At 49.6% G+C, this 17,273-nt stretch overlaps 1 protein-coding gene across 3 annotated transcripts in view; it reads right to left on the bottom strand.

Annotated features, from left to right (window-relative positions):
- The window catches only part of STARD3 (StAR related lipid transfer domain containing 3), a 274,830-nt gene that overhangs the window by 46,272 nt on the left and 211,285 nt on the right, over positions 1–17,273 (bottom strand). For all 3 annotated transcript variants that reach the window (XM_069634727.1, XM_069634728.1, XM_069634729.1), the window contains 4 exons: positions 9,212–9,329; positions 8,321–8,419; positions 1,430–1,485; positions 869–961 (listed from right to left, as the gene is read on the bottom strand). In XM_069634727.1, coding sequence (XP_069490828.1) covers positions 869–961; positions 1,430–1,485; positions 8,321–8,419; positions 9,212–9,329 — 366 coding nt within the window. The remainder of the gene's footprint in view (positions 1–868; positions 962–1,429; positions 1,486–8,320; positions 8,420–9,211; positions 9,330–17,273) is intronic.

Below are 17,273 nucleotides of genomic sequence, written 5' to 3'. Positions count from 1 at the left end.
TGGCACCTGCATCTTCTATTAATAGATGTGTTCTATTAGCAATCAGACATTACGCATCCCTAATCAGTTTCCTTAAATCTAGGCGTTCACCTTGACTGCATGCACTGGAGTCAAGTATCGCTACTGATAAGCAGCACTGCAACAACTTCTGGACGACCATCAATGGCCACTTCAAGGGGACGGAGGTTCAACAATTCTATGAAGTTCTATTCAGTGACAAAGCAAGTCAGACACTGTTCAAATCGTGGAAGTGTACAATGGGGTGGATGGTGCTTAATAGCTGATCTTAACACCCATGTGGTCCCAACGGAGGAGTTGTTCCTGTTCCTCCTCCTCCTCCTGCACCTCTTCCTCCATCCTTATTTCTAACTCACAGAATAATCCATGCCCAATATAGGTCAAAATGTCATGTGGCCTACTGCTTCCTAGTTTTAAAAACTTATTATTACAACCTCCACAGATGTGGAGAGTGCCTGCTAAACGTTCCTACAAATAATTTAAAAAAAAGATCTTTCCACCCAAGCAGCTAAGTTGTACCCACCATGAATCCCGAGACATGCTGGTCGAATGGCTTAAAGTCCAAAATGCAGTCTTTACAGTTACTTCCCTTTGAAACGCAGCTGCCAACCTCTCAACATTGGTTGTAGATGCACAGGCATAGATAATTTCATAGAGAACACTACATCAGTGTATATACCCTGGCACAATACAGGGGCATAGGTGGCCCGAAGCCAACAAAAGGTCTTAAGACGTTTCACCATCGGGAAACTGAGCTTTGCTCACTTTCTATGCGGCATACTGGAGGAAATGCCTTACAAAAAAAAGATATCATGAATCCCACATTTTGGGGAAATGGCCAAATACTCACGTTGTTCTTCTCGAACTTCCAGCTCGCCTCTTGTGCGAGGATCTGCTCCACCACCTCCATGGACTCCTTGCCCTGTCTGACATACTCTCGTTCCTAAAACAGGAGGGAGACAAGGAGTTACCGAGAAGCGAGCGTGATATGGCCCATGCCAAGAGGCTGGGTCCTTGAAGAACATTGATGCGTTGGATTCATCCATGCTTCCCTCTACTAGAATGGCTGCTTCTCCTGCGAAGGCTGCAAGAAGCAGAAGATTCATACCATGCTAAGAAACTGCCACTCAAACCCAGAACCATCCTTTGCCAGGAGGGTCAAGACTTCACATGCAGAACAAACTGGTGCCCGAAATCCCTCATGAACCCAAGAAAGGATGGCAAAGGGAGATACTACCTGCAAAGATTTCTTAAATGCAGAACACGATGGAAGAGGAGAAAGAAATACGAGCAAAACCAATGTTACAAGTAATTAATGGCTCACCCAAGTGAGATTTCCCTTCGCAAAGCATATCAAGGCTAATTTGGATGGATGAGGTGATTGGTCTAGGGCATCCCTGTAGAAACTGACCTGAGGTGTGACTGCTTGCCGACCCGTCCCTTCGTCATCAGAGTCATTGTCAGATCCTAAAGACAGACAGGTCAGAGGAAACATATTAGCCTTTCTCCCACAAATGGCCTTGACATGCCCTACTGCATTAGAAGACTTGGAGTGAAGACACAAAAGCACTTTAGTACTCCTACCTCACATTGCCTTGCCTCTACACTCTTGGGACGTCCCACGGCTCAGGGACGAGACCGGAGCAGGATGCAAAGGAGCATAGAATTAGAACTTTGCAGTAAGTACCAGCGTATGCGTGTCTTAGCTACACCTCTGTGTGGCTCCTCCTCTGCACGCCTTGCCCAATCGCCATTCCCTTTCTCCATGGAAAGAGCATCAAACTGCAGCCAGACCTTGTTGCTCCCAAAAAGCATTGCCCCTTCACAGCACATGCACACTGCAGGGTGCCCACAGAGCTTCTGCCACGCAGACCCGCAAAGTTTTAGCTTAACCGGCTTGGGTAGGTCGCACGGGTGGCATTGACAACCCATTGCGCTCCCTCTCGATTAGGACGTTCTTTAGTAGAGGAGTGTGCTTCGAGTAGACATTTGGTGAGCCACTCCACACCCTGAACTAATCGTGTTAGTCATCACGATAAGAGCCAAGAACCTGAAAGCAAAGGTAGTAAGTTTAATTTTCAAGAGCATCGGTCCCCCGATGCAAAAGGGGCATTTTCCCTGCACTTATTTATGGGGCCTACCGGGCTCTGGCACAGGGTCCCGCTGACTAGCACCACACACCTGGTGTGCCCTGGGGTGGACTGGGAGCCAAAAGAGACTCTGGAAATAATTTTGAAAAAGTGGTACCACATTAGACATTTTGAGCAAGCCCAACCCCCTTTTCCATTGAAAATTTGGAAATAAAAGGCCCATGATGCAGAGGCCTACCGGGAAAATCTCCAGAGTTCCCGGGAGGTCCGTTCGTCCCTGGGTGACCGGGAAGGGGGTGAGGGGGAATTCCTTTCAGCACACACTATTCACCAGCATCCTAAGCCCCTTTCAAGAAGCACGGACATGGGTGGGAGTTCGCTCATGACCGTGCAAGCCAATCAACAGTACACCATTAAAGGACAGGAGTGCAACAAATCTGACCACGCATAATAGCTCTGCAAATCCTGTGCATGCTCAGTGGAGCATCACTATTTATTTATTTTTATTTATTGGGTATGTATAATGCGCCTATACAGCAAATGGGGTTTCAAGGCACAAGACAGAAGAGGGGAGGGGGCAGATGAAAAACAAAAACAGTCCTACGAGGCCTTTTGTATTTCGGATCGTGCAAGTGCAGTAACAAGATGTGCAGGGGAGTGAGGAGGGGGCGATTGTCAGTCAGAGCGAAATACGCTAATGCTAAGGAGGGAAAGGAAGAGCGCAAGTGCTGGGGCAGGAGGATGAAGGGAGGGGAAGAGGACCCCGGCTAGATGAATGCCAAGGGGAAGCCAAGTGAACAAGTGCCAGGGGAATGCAGAAAGTGCAGGGGAATGAGGTCCACATGCTACGTGCAGGTTAGGGGGGACAGGGAAGACTGATGGGCTGGGGTTGACTGGGCGAGGAGGGCCTGGTGTCATGTATGTGTCAGAAGGAACCTTGCAGCCAGTCAACATGCGAGTCTTGCGAAGCTACTGGAACTTAAGGAAGGAGAGGGAGAGATCTACCCCCCACTCTGATTGGAAAAGCATCTGCTCTGCAGAGAGTTGGAGCTAGAAGACCGAATGGCTCTAGCAGGGAAGTATTTAGGGAGAGAGTTGGATGTAGCGTCATCCCAGGCCCAGAAAGCCTTCTGGTTGATGCAGAGGGTCTTGAACTTGATCCTCACAGCAACCAGGAGCCAGTGGAGATTTTAGGGCTGCAGGGATGCGGCCCCTAGGCTTGAAGCCATGGATGGTATGGGAGGGAGACATCACCAAGAGCCCGCTCTAACTCAGTCCTGTGCCTGAAAAGTGTCAAAGGATCGCACAAGAGGCACAACGAGAGCAAGCATACCCAGTGCGTACACGGGAAAGACCATCACTACAACCTCACAGCTTGCTCCAAGGAGAGGTCGATGCCGGATTTTACTGGCTTATGGCTGCCACCAACAAGGGAATCGTACCAAAATGTTACCCTCACAATTACGACGGCCGAAAATGGCGACCCCCCCTTACACCACCTATATATGTGGGGGTGTATAGAATATAATATTAAAATGGGGGCTGCAGGGGTCTCCCCCCACATATATAGGTGGTGTAAAGGGGTTTAAAAAAAAAAGTTAGCATTTTCGGCCGTCGCAATTGCGAGGGTTGCAATAATCACATCCCCAACAGGCACCCTCACAATCCACCAGCATGGATCTTCTTGTGGGGGTAACAAAAATATGGAAACCGCGCAAGAGGAACGCTTCAGCCTCCTGGGGAAAGGACGCCGACATGGTGGAAGCTGGGACATGCCAAGAGACAACTATCCCCACAAGTCAACCAAATACCATTAGTCCAACAGGTGCCACGCAGCCGCAAACCTTTAAGATCCCTGTAAAATGGACAGCCCCAGTCAAGGACCTCTCACAAGCCCTCACCTTGCCAGATCTTGCATGCAGGCTCTGCCGCAGCAACCAATTTACTCCAAAGGAGTAGGCTGGATGACCAGACATGAGAGGCTCTCAAAAAGAGGTCCTGCTGGAGATCATGCTTCAGCCATCTGCCACCTGTCAACCTGGCACAGAGAAACAGTCCAGCTTCAAGTGCCCCCGCACTGCTTGGCCTGGGACCCTCGCCCCACACACTGTAGCACAGGCTACCAGCCAGACAGACCTGGGCCAGCACACAGACTAGGACAAGGAAAGAACAAGAAGTGACACCTTCCTCCATTAGGATGTTTCACCTCAAGATAAACAGAATTACATTTGTACAGCTCCCCTGGCCTGGCATGCCCCTTGTGAGAGTGTAGGAGTAAGACTCGGACACATGGGTTGTAAGTTGACTGGCAAAGTCTTATTCATAACAAAAACAGGGGGGGAGTTGAAGGAAACGCTACCTTCCCTACCGCAACAAAACTACCTAGTGAAACTGTCTATGTCTCAAAGTAAAGTTAACCGTTCTGTGTCCGAATCCTAACCTATCCCATACAAGCTAAACTCAATATAATGCAACAAGGGAAATGTCTCTTGGCTGTCTGCCTGCAGCCCAGATTTGTAGTCAAAACAAAAGTCCCAAAAAGGTGTAGAAGGCAAACAAAATTTCCAGCGTGGGTCCCAGACACCCTACACTTGGTTAATTTCATAGTTCTCTTTGTCCAATTCCGCTACCCACCACTACTCCCCTGTCAAGGTCTGTGAGCACTATTTGTAAATGCAAAATTTGTATTCCTTTTTACTGTTTGGGATAGGTTTTCACAATATGGGTCCCAGACCTCCGCAACCCTCCTTTCACCTTGCTGCTGTGCATCGGTATATGTTCACATAGGTTAGTCTTTACTTAATGTTTCTTGTGTTCTCTCGGTCTCCCCAACCCCATGCTTAGCCACCCTACAAGCTGCACAGTCTTGGTGGTGGCCCTCCTGTGGTTCTCAGGTCCCCAGGATCTTCTGTGGCTTCTCCAGCTACCTGGAGCCTTCGCTGGTCTCACGCGAGCTGCTCCAGCAGCCCGACGGTGGGTTTCCTGCGCTTCTTCAATCTCAGTACCAGGAGAGAGTACTTCCTCCTCTGTTGGAAGCTTTCTGCTTCATGGGATCCTCACGGACGCACTTCTCTCTTCGACTCCGTCTGCTTCTCTGGTCTGACCTTCAAGTAGCTTACTGAGGTCCCGGTCCGTGTTGAGAGGTAGAAGATGCTGTGTTACCTCTCTTGTTTTAAATGACAGCTGGCCAATCGGTTAATTCAAACGATTAGAGCGCATGTCTCGGTTCTCAGCATTGATCTTCGCTGCTCTTGGCCTCTTGTTCGTTCCAATACTGCCATTAGACACCTTATGGGCGTTTTCCTTCCTAGTGGTCTTTACTTGAGATGTACAGCAAAGGTACATTGGGGTATCTGATTGGGGGGGGGGTAAGAGAAGGTTTTTGAGGAAAGGTGGGAGGGTCAAAGGGATACTGCGTTCTGCCGAAATGGTCACTACTCTCAATGGGGTCCTCCCTCCCCATGAATTAGTCCCCCTTGGGATGGTATTGAGCGGGAGTATCAGGCAGCAGCCTTACTTACCTGGCCTCATGGAAAGGGACATCCCATCTAGAGGAGTGACGACACCTCGGGATTAGTCACACCCTCTGTAGAGACAGGAGACCTATCTGAGGACTTACCTGAGAGAACAGGAATCCCATTACAACGGGAAAAACCAACACATGGCATACGCAAAAAAAATAATCCACCAGGCCACTCGGCAGTAGTCCTAACCGCCTTGGCACAGGGTGAAGGGTGGAGCATTATCTGGATACACCTTGGCTCCTTCAAGCAGAGAGCAAAGGGCACTGGGCACAACAGGTAAAAAAAATATAGCTAAACAGTGCACTAAGCTAACAGGCCAACTCTGATGCAATCCTTGGAGCCTGCAACAAGCAACTTGGCACGAGATGGAGTTTGCCAATGACCAAGCAGTAGACAGTTTCTAGCAGACCTGCAAGAGGTGAGGATGGCTGCACACAACAAGGTATAATCAGCTACAGGGCTCGTGGGCACTGCTGCAATGGGAACGTGCTTAGGGACTGACCAAAGGAGAGGCACGTGGCTTAAAAACTGCAGGGGAGGTTTGGGTTTAGGTATTTAGAAAGGTAGGTGGTGGGGTGTAGTGGGTCTCCCCCCCACATTTTGTGCAGTAAACATCAAGAAAATGGGCGTCAGGGAAATCGCTGAAAAGAAGTCACATAGATCCCGAAGTAAAGAACATACACACCACACGAGTGGGAACTAATTCAGGAGCCATTAATATTCAGGGCCTGAATATGCCAACTCTATTGACACTCACGAAAACAAGAAGTGTGGTCTCTCTGAATAATGGAAAGGGAGGGGCACAAATTGGCAGGGAGTGTACCTTCTTGCTCGCCTGCAACGGTCAGACACTTTGTTTCGACCCCTCCTAATTCCAAAAGTGTTGAACAAATTGAAGCAAATCAACAGTTGTGAAATAATCCCGAGAGCTCCCGTTTGGCCAAAAAGATTGATTTTCAGACCTCCAAAAATCACACGTCAACCCCCTTGGATCCTGCCCAGTTGGCTGGATATTTTACAACAGTAGCAGGGGGATGGTTCTACAGCCAAACCCACTATCACTTTCCTTGGCGGCTTCGTCCCCAGAGGACCTAATCCTTGGCCACCTAGGATTGCCTGAAAGAAATATGAAGATCATGAAGGCAGCCAAGAAGGGGACAACCACATGACAATGGGAAAGTAAATAGATGGGTTTCTGACAATTCCAGGGGGAAACCATACCCCCTCCCCCCAAGCAGGCGAATATGGATAATGTACAGACTTGGCAGAATCTGTCTGTGTGTCTCCTGCAAAAGGGTGTCTGTGGGACTCCTGCAAAACTTGGCAGTTATAGGAGCCCATCCAAATAAGAAAGTGTCATTAGCGAACTCCAGAGTGAAAGGGCATTTCAGCGTGCCACTCACACTTGACCCACAGAGAAGGAGGCCCCATAATGCCTGAGGACCCCATGTGGTGTTTCTGCACTGGCCTTTCGGGCCTTTAGCCTATTCTAATGTAAAGTGGGCGACTCTAAAAACCCTTTTTCTAATGGCCATCATTCCTGCATACAACATCTCCAAATTGCAGGACTTGTGTATGGGAGACCCTTATAATTTTTCACAGGGAAAATGTTGTGCTTGAAACGAACCGAACCTTTTTTTTACCCAATGGAGTTCGTAATATTTCTTCATTGATATGAGAACTGCCATCAGTCTGCATTCTCTCCCCTAGGAGGGAGGCGGAAAAGGGTCTGCTGTTTGTGATTGGATGGGAAACGGCAACTGTGTAAGCAGCGAAGGCCTTGCTGGCGCAGTGGTGGCTCTCCGCATTACTGGAAAACCACAAGTTACAGGGCAAATGCTCTCGTACTCACCTCATGAGGCAAAAATCACCCTCTGTCGCTTTTCAGAGACACATTGCCTTGCAGGATTATCTGCAAGGCCCCACGCAGGTAACTCCACACTCCTTCTCAGAGCACTACTCGCTCTTCTACGGTTCAAGGAACAATGCAGCCTTTGAGCAGGCTCTTTTCAGGAATATTTTTGCTACTTCGGTTCCAGTCAGTCACCCTCATCTCCTTGTGGGATGCTTTAGAATCTCCCAAGAGTATGGAGGAAAAGGAACGACGCGTTAACAGTATGAAAAAAAGTTTCCCACTGTAGTGACAACATTACTCTTCATCCAAATTACCCTCTTCCCTGCTAATAAGTATCCATGTCTGACATGAAAAAGGGACTGACAGTTGGGGAAGAGGAGTCACGTGGTGGCATGTCTATTGCAGGCCCACGCTGGTACTTTCTAGCAATTTCGAATTCCATGGCGCTTTACATCACAGCGTGGTCCCGGCCCGTATTCCGTTGGATATAGCAAGAGTATGGCGTGCTATATGCAACAGGGCACTAAGGGAAATGGATAGGTTAGTACTAGTGCAGAAGGCAAAAGGGATAAAAGATATCGATCATTGGTGCAAGAGCGCACTGGGGCAAATTAATACATTCCCAACATGGTGTAATCCCAAAGACACATGCTACAATGCGTGTTTTAGGACTCTGGCAAGCAGGAGTTATTGGAGCATGCAAACCCTTCCCTTCCAGCAAATCATTAGCTGGTGTGAAAGCTGAAAGCCCCGCCCACAACAGACGGCATCACGGTGTGGCTCCGACCAACATGCATTCAAAGCCTAGTGTACACAGGCAGTATTGGACTCACCTGCGAAGGACTCGGGGGGCGAATAGAACTGACCATCTGAAAGGGCACTGGGGTAGATCAGAGGCCGATGGCTGGCTGCAGCTTGTGTTGCGAGAAACCCTGAAATCAAAAAGGGACAGCGGTGAAAAACAGGCCATGTGCAAATTCAAGATGGCGCCTGGTCACAATAAGCCACTTTAACCTTGGCCACTTAACCCAGAAGTAAAGATCAGTCTTTTCCCAGACAAGAGAACCTCAGGAAGCCGTGTCTACAAAGCCCCCATTTCAGTACAAGGTTAACAGGCTGGGGTCACGTGTGGTGCAGCGGGCAAGAGGAAATGTGGAATTGAAGACCAGTGCAGATGTCCTTTGGGTGCCCTTCTACCCTAAATTAGCTTTCACAGAGGGCAGCTCAGTGGGTGCCTGGAGCGCCATGCTGGGGATCTCCTGCAGTAACGCAGGTCAAAAACATGAAATGCTGCATTTTAGCGCCACTTCTGAAGGTGTAGCAAGTCCCGCATTGGGACAGAAACCTCCTCCCACGCAAGCAAGCTGATGGATCTCTGGCACCCTCTTATAACCACTGGAAAAAGTGGCCCAAAAGTGCAAGCCATCACACAGACTTCAGGCAGGACTCTGGGGACCAGCAGTAATATCAGACTTGACATTACTAAGACTACACCGAAACTCCAGATGGCTGCATGGAACAAGCCGCTCACATTAAGAGCGATACTAAAGAAATATTAAAAATGCACATATGGAAAGCAAGCATACAGAAAAACGCAGGAGAATCTGGATTTAAAGCAGTAGTTACTAAGGTACAGGGCTTTGTTTCCAGACATGCCTTTAGGGAGTCCAGAACAGGGCTCTGGAAACCAGCACACAGCACTCACAAGCCCAGCAGTCACTCACATCGCTCCTCCTCGGCTTCCTGAGTTAAAACTTTAAAATCGAGGAACCAGGTTTCCAGCCAGGCGATGACGAAGGAGACGATGGGCAGGAGGTACCCAAAGGCCCCCTTGGAGAGAAGCTGCAAAGAAAGGGAGCGAGACAAAAATGTTTCATCAGTTGATGAACGGCTGGGTACTCGGCTGTGCATCACAACTTCACAAGGGTCCCAGCTCTGAGCATGCAACCTTCCTACCGTGAACCAACCCTAATGAGTGTGCAACATACACGTACTCACCTGTGCTTACGCTGCTACACAGAACTTCATCACACTCAATATTGAACACAAAAGGAACCTCACAGGCACCTGTACCACCCAGATCCCACCCTATAGGTGGACCACACCACCTCCATACCCGTGCACACTGGATTCGAATGGATTTTCATGACTACAAGCAAAACTAGGAACATTCCTGGCAGCAGAAACAGCTTCAAGTCTGAAAAGCGGTGAAAGGGCTGCATAGAATGCCAAAAAACACAAGGTTGCTTCTGGCCGAAAAACAATGACAGCAGGTCACCAAGGAATAGGGGGCGCACAGGGCTAGGATTCACATTCCAGATGATCAACTGACTACTCATGTCATAGCTGAGAGTTTGTGATTGGGGGGCGGGGAGAGGGGGGTATAAGTGCGAGAGCATCAAGAGGGTTACATGCTCTATATTCATCATCAGCAGTGGTTCTACAGTAACCTGGGACCTTCAGAAAGCTTCTAGGCTGATCTGGATGATTGCAGTTTTAGAGTGGTTGCAAAATAACGTTTCAATGTTATTGTGTTATCTAGAGGGCTCTAAACTGATTTATAGCAGAATACAGGGTTCCATAGCGATTTAGAACATTTTACAATGTGACGCAATAATACACATTGGCACCAAGGGAGAAGTAGCCAATCATTGAACATGCCGGCGTTCCAACCTCACCACCTCAGCTTCTCTCGTGGTCTGCCATTTCCCTCCTTTTGGTTGCTGCCTCCAACCCCTTCTCACCCTGCTCCCGCCATCATTCCCCAGCCCCTTGCTCCATACGCTACCACCTACCACCCACCCTCTTCCCCCACTTGCAATTGAACGCCGTCCTCCACAGCCCCTTCCTACAAGTCCATTCCAGCGATGTCCCAGCAGTAGAAACAGGAAGAGACCTACTCCCTTTACTGTCTCCCCCAACTGGGCATCTTTGTTGTTTGTAGGAAACAAGGCAAGTGTGAAATGCACTCATCCCATTTCCTTACGGAGTGCATTGCTTTCTTCATCCTGAAGCACGAGAGCCACTTGGCTCCCCACTCCTCCGACCTAACCCAGCTGCATGCCAGGAATATTGAATGGCTTTGGAGCGTAATTCCTTGAAGGTGAAACCCATTTGGGCGTCAGTGTGCATTGCGGCGTGCCGCCTCATTGTAAATTCATTAAAGCAACAGCAGACTTCCAATATCCACCGTGCTGCATTTTAACCTGCTTCATCCTCGACCACACTTGCCGGCAGCACCTACTCAGTTTGTTGCAATCATCTTTCATTATTATGGCCGCCCTCTTCCGTGGCACCAGAGTGCCTTACAAGGCTACTATCGAAACAGTCACGTTGCTCCCGATTGGCTCGACCTTGAGTTAATTGGCCTACCGGAAGCCCGCAGGCAAGAGAGCCAGCCCCCAGCACCAAGGCCCACACAAGGCCCGTCTGGACTGGGAGGGAGATACACTCCCTGTACTGGCAACACTCCCAGAGGATTCTCACTGACTTGGTCCACTGCACATTTCCGACCATGATGAAAATCTTGACTTTCAATTTGCCCTGGTAAGCAAAATAGATCGCTTGGTCTGGTCCACCCACCGTCCTTGAACACTCTTACCTATAGGTATTAGCCTATTTGACCTTTCGACCAAATTGACTTGTTTTAGGTCAAATAGGTTAATACCTACTTACCTGAACATAAGGTGCAGGGGTGTCCCCCGCTCCTTATGTTCATGCAAGTATGTCAAAAGGGGGTTTTGGGGGTGTCAATTGAGGTCAGTTTGGTCAAAAAGGTCAAATGTTTTTAGGTCAAATTGCCGAGGGCAATTTCCACAAGGTCAAACATACCCAAACCCTTCCAACTGGGCATCCACCTTTTTTGTACCGCTTTTTTGGGTGTTCTGGCAACATTCAAATCTATGCGTGCTTTCCAATCTGATAACCATCTGTAAATCAGGACATTTCCAGTGTGCACATGGTTTTGTCGGCTTGACCGCCTGGTGAGATTCTATTGTTGCATAGTGCTTCTAACCCTCTCCCCTGCTATACTCTGATTCCCCCCCCTTCTTGTCTCTGCCCCCATGGTGCTCTCCGTCTCTCCTGCTTCTCCATCAGCTATCCTCCCTCGCTCACGAAGTCTGGAAGGAAGAAACTTAAAAAGGCACGCCCGTCTTCCAACCCTGGTCTGCCCATCGCAGACACCCACATCAATGCTTCCTCCTGACAGACTATCACTGGCATTCTGCTTAATGTTCCTTCTGACTTATGGACTCCCCATATGGTTTCTGACCTCCCGTTTCTCCTCCTCACCCATTATTGGTGGCACCAGATGAAATGTGCTCTTGGCTCACTTCGCATCTTCCAAATGCACCATTAATGTCCACCACAATGGCCCAGGGCTCTCAGCCCAACCTCCTCCTCCTCCTCCTTGACAGGCGCCTTCCATCTCTCTTCAACACCCCCGCCCTCCTGCAGCCCCTCATATCCCCCCCAGTGGTGGCACCCCACCCCTGTGCACCCCCTCGTAAATCTTTTAAAGGGGGGAACCAGCTTCACTTAGCTGCCCTCAATTCTCACTCTGCTATCAAACACTTCTCTGACATCTGTCACCTCCTTGAAGACATTGACTTTGACATTGTTCTCCCGGCCTGGTGGAGTGGCTCTGATCTTCCCTGAGTGGGTTCATGCCTACACCATCCCCCACTCAAACCTACTCTTCCATTGAAAGCCTAGTCAACAAGCTCTCCGTCTCGCCTACCTTCTTTCTTACCCTCGTTCCAATCTACAGGCCCCCCGGATCGACCTCCCTCTTCCTCTCAGAATGGGCCGACCAGTCCTCTTCTTGCCTCCTGCCCCAAACTTATCTTCCTTGGGGACTTTACATCCATCCCAACTCTCCAGATGTCTACTGTTGACTTCTGTGACCCCTGCAGCACTCTTTCCCTCACCATCCATCCCTGCCTGCCTCCCTCCCTCCCTCCCTCCCTCCGGCCCAACCCACTCTGCCAGACACACCTTGGATGCTCGCATCTCAGACCTCCCCCTCTCCAACCCTCTTGTTACCCATCTCTCCAGGTCTGACCACTCTCTACTCTCCTCCCACCTTGACCTCCCCTGATGATGCCTCTGCCCACACTGCCAGTATCCATCATGCAACCGATGAAGCGTGCGTCAGTCACTGCATTTGCCTCCTTCATCCCTCCTCCGCCCCATCATTTGACTCTTCTGACTGTGCTCCCGCCTACCTCTATCTCTCTATATCCAACACCCTGGACATCCTGGCCCCCGTCATGTGGATCAGCGTGAATCCTTCCTCCAAATGCAACTCGCATGACTCCGACCTGGCAGCTTTGAAACGCAAAGCGGAAGTGGCAGGCATCGAGCTCATCCTCTGACAAACTGGCCTGCCGCCTACTCCAAAGGCAATATCGCCTCGCCATCTGCTCCATGAAGAGGGCTCATATCCAAGCCTGCATCTCTGGAGCAAACACCACAGCTGAACTCTTCCAAATCTCCAAGGAACTTGCCAATCCCACCGCAGTCACCTCCTCCATCCCAGGCCTTCTGCTCTGCACTTGCAGCCCACGTCTCCTCCAAAACTCTGGACATTTTGTCGTTTCTATCTTCTACTCCCTCCCCACCCAGCACCTTCTCTTGCCTCCCTTGCTCCCCCTCTCCCCCCCATACTCTCCACCTCTCCCACTGCACCAGATGAGTTCTCTAGGTGTCCGATCTACGAAAGTCTGCTCCCCTGCTCCTCCAGAACCATCAAGGACAACATTGCCTCTCTCGCCCCAGCCTTGGCTGACTTCTGCAACCACTCTTGCCACCGGCTCGTTCCCACTACCCCTCAAGCACTCTTGTGCACCCTCTCCTAAAAAATCCATCTGCTGACCCTTCATGCCTGGGTAACTATCACCCTATCTTTATGACATCTTTTCTTTGGGGCAAACTCATGGAGAAGCTGGTCATCCCCCAACTGACCCTCCACCCTGAAGTGGTGGGCTGTCCCCATGACCACCAGTCCGGTTTTCAGGGCATCCAGATGCACGGAAACTGCTCTCCTGAACACATGTGAAGACCTACTCTCTAATCTGGACTCAAACACTCACTCTGTTGGGATCCTCCTTGACCTTTTTTTTTTCTGGCTTTGACACCGTCAACAACTCCATCCTCATAAAACATTTCCATGATACCCTAGGCATCACACACTGGGCACTAGTGGGACTTATCTCCTTCCTTCCGCCTCACTCTACCCGTGGTGTCCCTCAGGGTTCTATCCTATCGCTATGGCTCTTACAAATCTACCTGGCCCCTATGGCCCACCTAATTGCCACCTTCTCCCCTCATTTCCACTGTTAAGCAGAAGCCACACAGCTCTACTTCAAGCTGCCTTCCTCTAAACTCCTCCGCCACCTCCTCCCTTATATTTAGGCATGGTACACTGCCAATGATCTCGGTCTTAATGCCAGGAAGACGGAAATGCTTCTCATTGGGGCACCTGCTCCCAGTTTCCCCGCCACTCTCAGGCCAGAGTAAGACTCCATGGATCCCCTCCACTCACCCACTTGTGAGGCAAAAAACCTTGGGATCATCTTTGACTCTCTTTCTCTCCACACATTACAGACCTCGCCAAAAAGTCCAACTTTCAGCTGCACCTCCTCGGGGCATTCTACATTTCCTCACCTTCCCCCAGAAGCTCACCGTCTACAGGGCCCTGGTTCTTTCAAGGCTGGACTACCACAGCAGCCTCTTTCTCAATCTACCCCTTTCCTCCCTTCAAGTAATCCACAATAGGACTGGGAGACCCATCCTTGGGCTCAAGCCCAGGGACCGCATCTCTCTAGCCCTAAAATCTCTTTACTGGCTCCCGGTGACTGCAAGGAACAAATTCAAGACCCTTTGCATCATCCACAAGGCTGTCTGGGGCCTGGGACCTCTAAATCCAGCTCTCGTTCCCTAAATACCTCCCGGCTAGAGTCCTTCGGTCCTCTGGTTCCAACTCTCTGCATGTCAAACGTTTCTCCAAGGAGAGAGTGGGGGGGGGGGGGGGGGGGGAGTAGATCCCTTTCCTCGGCTGGTTCCTCCATCTGGAACAGCCTCTCAGCCCCTCGCCCCCTCAGACTTGAGCTGGATCGTCTTAAGTTCCGGAAACCTCCCTCTCTCCTCTCCCCTTCCCATGCCATGCCAACTCTCCCTCTGCGACTGGGGCGTAGTTCCATCAGTATCATACAGTGGTTAGACCACCGCCTACCAGTCCCCCCCAGAATCCCTTGCCAGCACTTGCCCTCGGGCTTCCTTTCCCAGACTAGCCCAACCTGGTCCTCCCTGTCCACCGCACTCATCTTCCCTTCCCCTGGCACTTGCCCGCCCCCACCCTTGCGGGCACCACACTCCTGCACTTCTGCCTCTACCCTGTACCCCTGCACTTACCACCTTGTAATGCACTTCAATGGTAGGATTGTCACATGGCCGATATAACAGTTTTGTTGTTTTACTTTTGTTCCCTTGTCCCTCCCATCTTGTCTTGTGGCGCCTGGAAATGTTTGTGTATAGGGGCCATACAAATGTCAAATAAAAATAAATAGCATTCATGACCCTCAGCCAGCGAAGGATGGATCAGTAACAGCCCTGAGCACTCGCTTCCGTTGGTCATCCCTGGGGTCAGACTGGGGGGGTCATTACCTGCCAAGCTCATTAACGCTACATTCGAGCATTAGGTTTCTAGTTGCATTGCAGACAATGCACTGGCAGAGAGGAATAATGGCTGGTATTAAGTTGGACGTGCTCTGCCTATTGGACAATCCATGGGCTATAACAGGGGGCGGTATAGTCTGCAGATTATACAGCGCACCATTTGCCTATGCCCTGCCTCTCTGCGTTTCCATTACCGGAGTGTACCGCCCCGCAGCAGCTCTTGTCTGCAATCATCACTGCCGGCAGGCACATTTCTATGTGGCTTTTGACCAAGGGTGGATTGGGAACCAAAAGGGGACCTGAAAATAATTTACAAAGTGGCCCCATATTACGCATTTCCAGCAAGCCCAACCCTTTTCCTATGCAAAAATGTGGAAATAAAATAGGTTACCACACAAAAGTTGCCCAGGCTGCATAGGCCTAACGGGAAATCTCAAGTTCCCTATAGGCCAGTCCACCCCTGCTTTTGAAGCACCTTACACACAGACTTCCAAGTGCTGTCCTTGCTCACAAACAAGCTGGAACTAGTTACAGATCCCCCTTCTCACCAGGCCAGCATACATCTAAATACTAGCAGTTATACCCATGCTTTGCACAGTAATTCCTACTTTGGCCCTAGTTCGAAGTTTATTTAATGAACTAAACCAATGCTTCTTTGTAGACAATATTGCTCGTCTTTCCTGTAGGAGCAAGTGTGAGCAAATTGCCTTTGTTTCCAACTCTGGAGCAAGTCACAAAGCTGACCATGAGAAGAGCATGAATCCCGTAAATCGGTTCCAGCTGCATTGAGTCCGAGCATTGAGACTGCGGAGTATCATTGTTGTCCCGTAACCAGCCGAGGCAGCAGCAACCTCAACATAAGTGCCGTACGTGTAGGGATGAAGCGAGTAAGGTTGAAGTGCCGTACCCGTACGTGTAGGGATGAAGCATGCAAACTTTGCACTGTTGAGATGGCATACATCATTAACTTCCGTGGGAAATTAAGTTTCTGTAATCATGAGATTTTCTACGAAGTGATGGACAACGTCATTGCGGACACTATTGAAGAGACATGCACCGTTTCCCGTCACCCACATAACTACAAAAGCACCATATTGTGTCACCCTCATGACTTCAAAAGTGAGTGCCGCTAATGTCAGCTAGAATGCTGTTAGTGTGAAAAGTTTAGGAACAATGAACTGCTGAACTTTAGGAACAGTGAAAGTAGAACTACAGTGTAAAGAGTCATATGGCAGGGGTAAGCATTGCAGACCACTTAAAGAAAACCATCCAAAACGGTTATATTTTATACTTGTTACTTTGCCTAAACCATGGAACCTACGCACATGTCAAAATCTAGGTTTGTAGAATGTTGGGAAGTCTGCTGAACAATTCGAACAGACAGACACATCCACAAATGTCCCTTTTATATGCATCAAGAGATAATAAACATCTTCGGCAAGACAAGCAACCAAGAATGGCTAGTCACCATTCATTAAATTAGAAGGACATGATGGAGCTGCAACGCCCTCTACTGGCAGCTCAAAAAAATCATCCTGCAATAGATTTCACACGAGATTTTGGAGTGGTACAAAGCAGGTTTGGATAGAGTGGGACAACTGTGGGTTAAGGGGAAATCAATTTTGATAGAGGAATTGGAGATGGCGTTGGTGATGGGTACACTCCGTTTCAGGCCTTACAACTGAAAGGAGTTCTGACGGCAGAGAAATGAAAGGACAGTGTACAGAGGGAATGGACTCCTGTGGAATCAGTCTTGGACACGTGTAGGGGAAATGGGGGCCTGATCTTGGCCCTTTATGGGGTTTTGGGGATGTGAGGGGGAAACCGTACAGAAAGCCTCCTAACTAAATGGGAAAGGGATATGGGTAGGGAAATAGATGGAGCATTGTGGGGGCAATGTGTAGGGGAGCCCATAAAACGGCGATTGCATGTCAATACAAGATGCATGGGATTAAGCTCTTACACAGATGGCAGTATGGATCGGGTGAGGCTATCCAGAATGTTCCCGCCGATGGACCCACAGTGTTGGCAAAGGTGTGGTCAGAGAGCCTCCTATTGGCCATGTGGGGGTCCTGCGATAAGGTGCAGACCCTTTTTGAAGGAGGT

This window comes from Ambystoma mexicanum, chromosome 13 (assembly GCF_040938575.1).
Source record: "Ambystoma mexicanum isolate Mex_15411 chromosome 13, UKY_AmexF1_1, whole genome shotgun sequence".
In the NCBI taxonomy this organism is placed as follows: domain Eukaryota; kingdom Metazoa; phylum Chordata; class Amphibia; order Caudata; family Ambystomatidae; genus Ambystoma; species Ambystoma mexicanum.
This window is presented reverse-complemented; position numbering and strand designations above follow the sequence as displayed.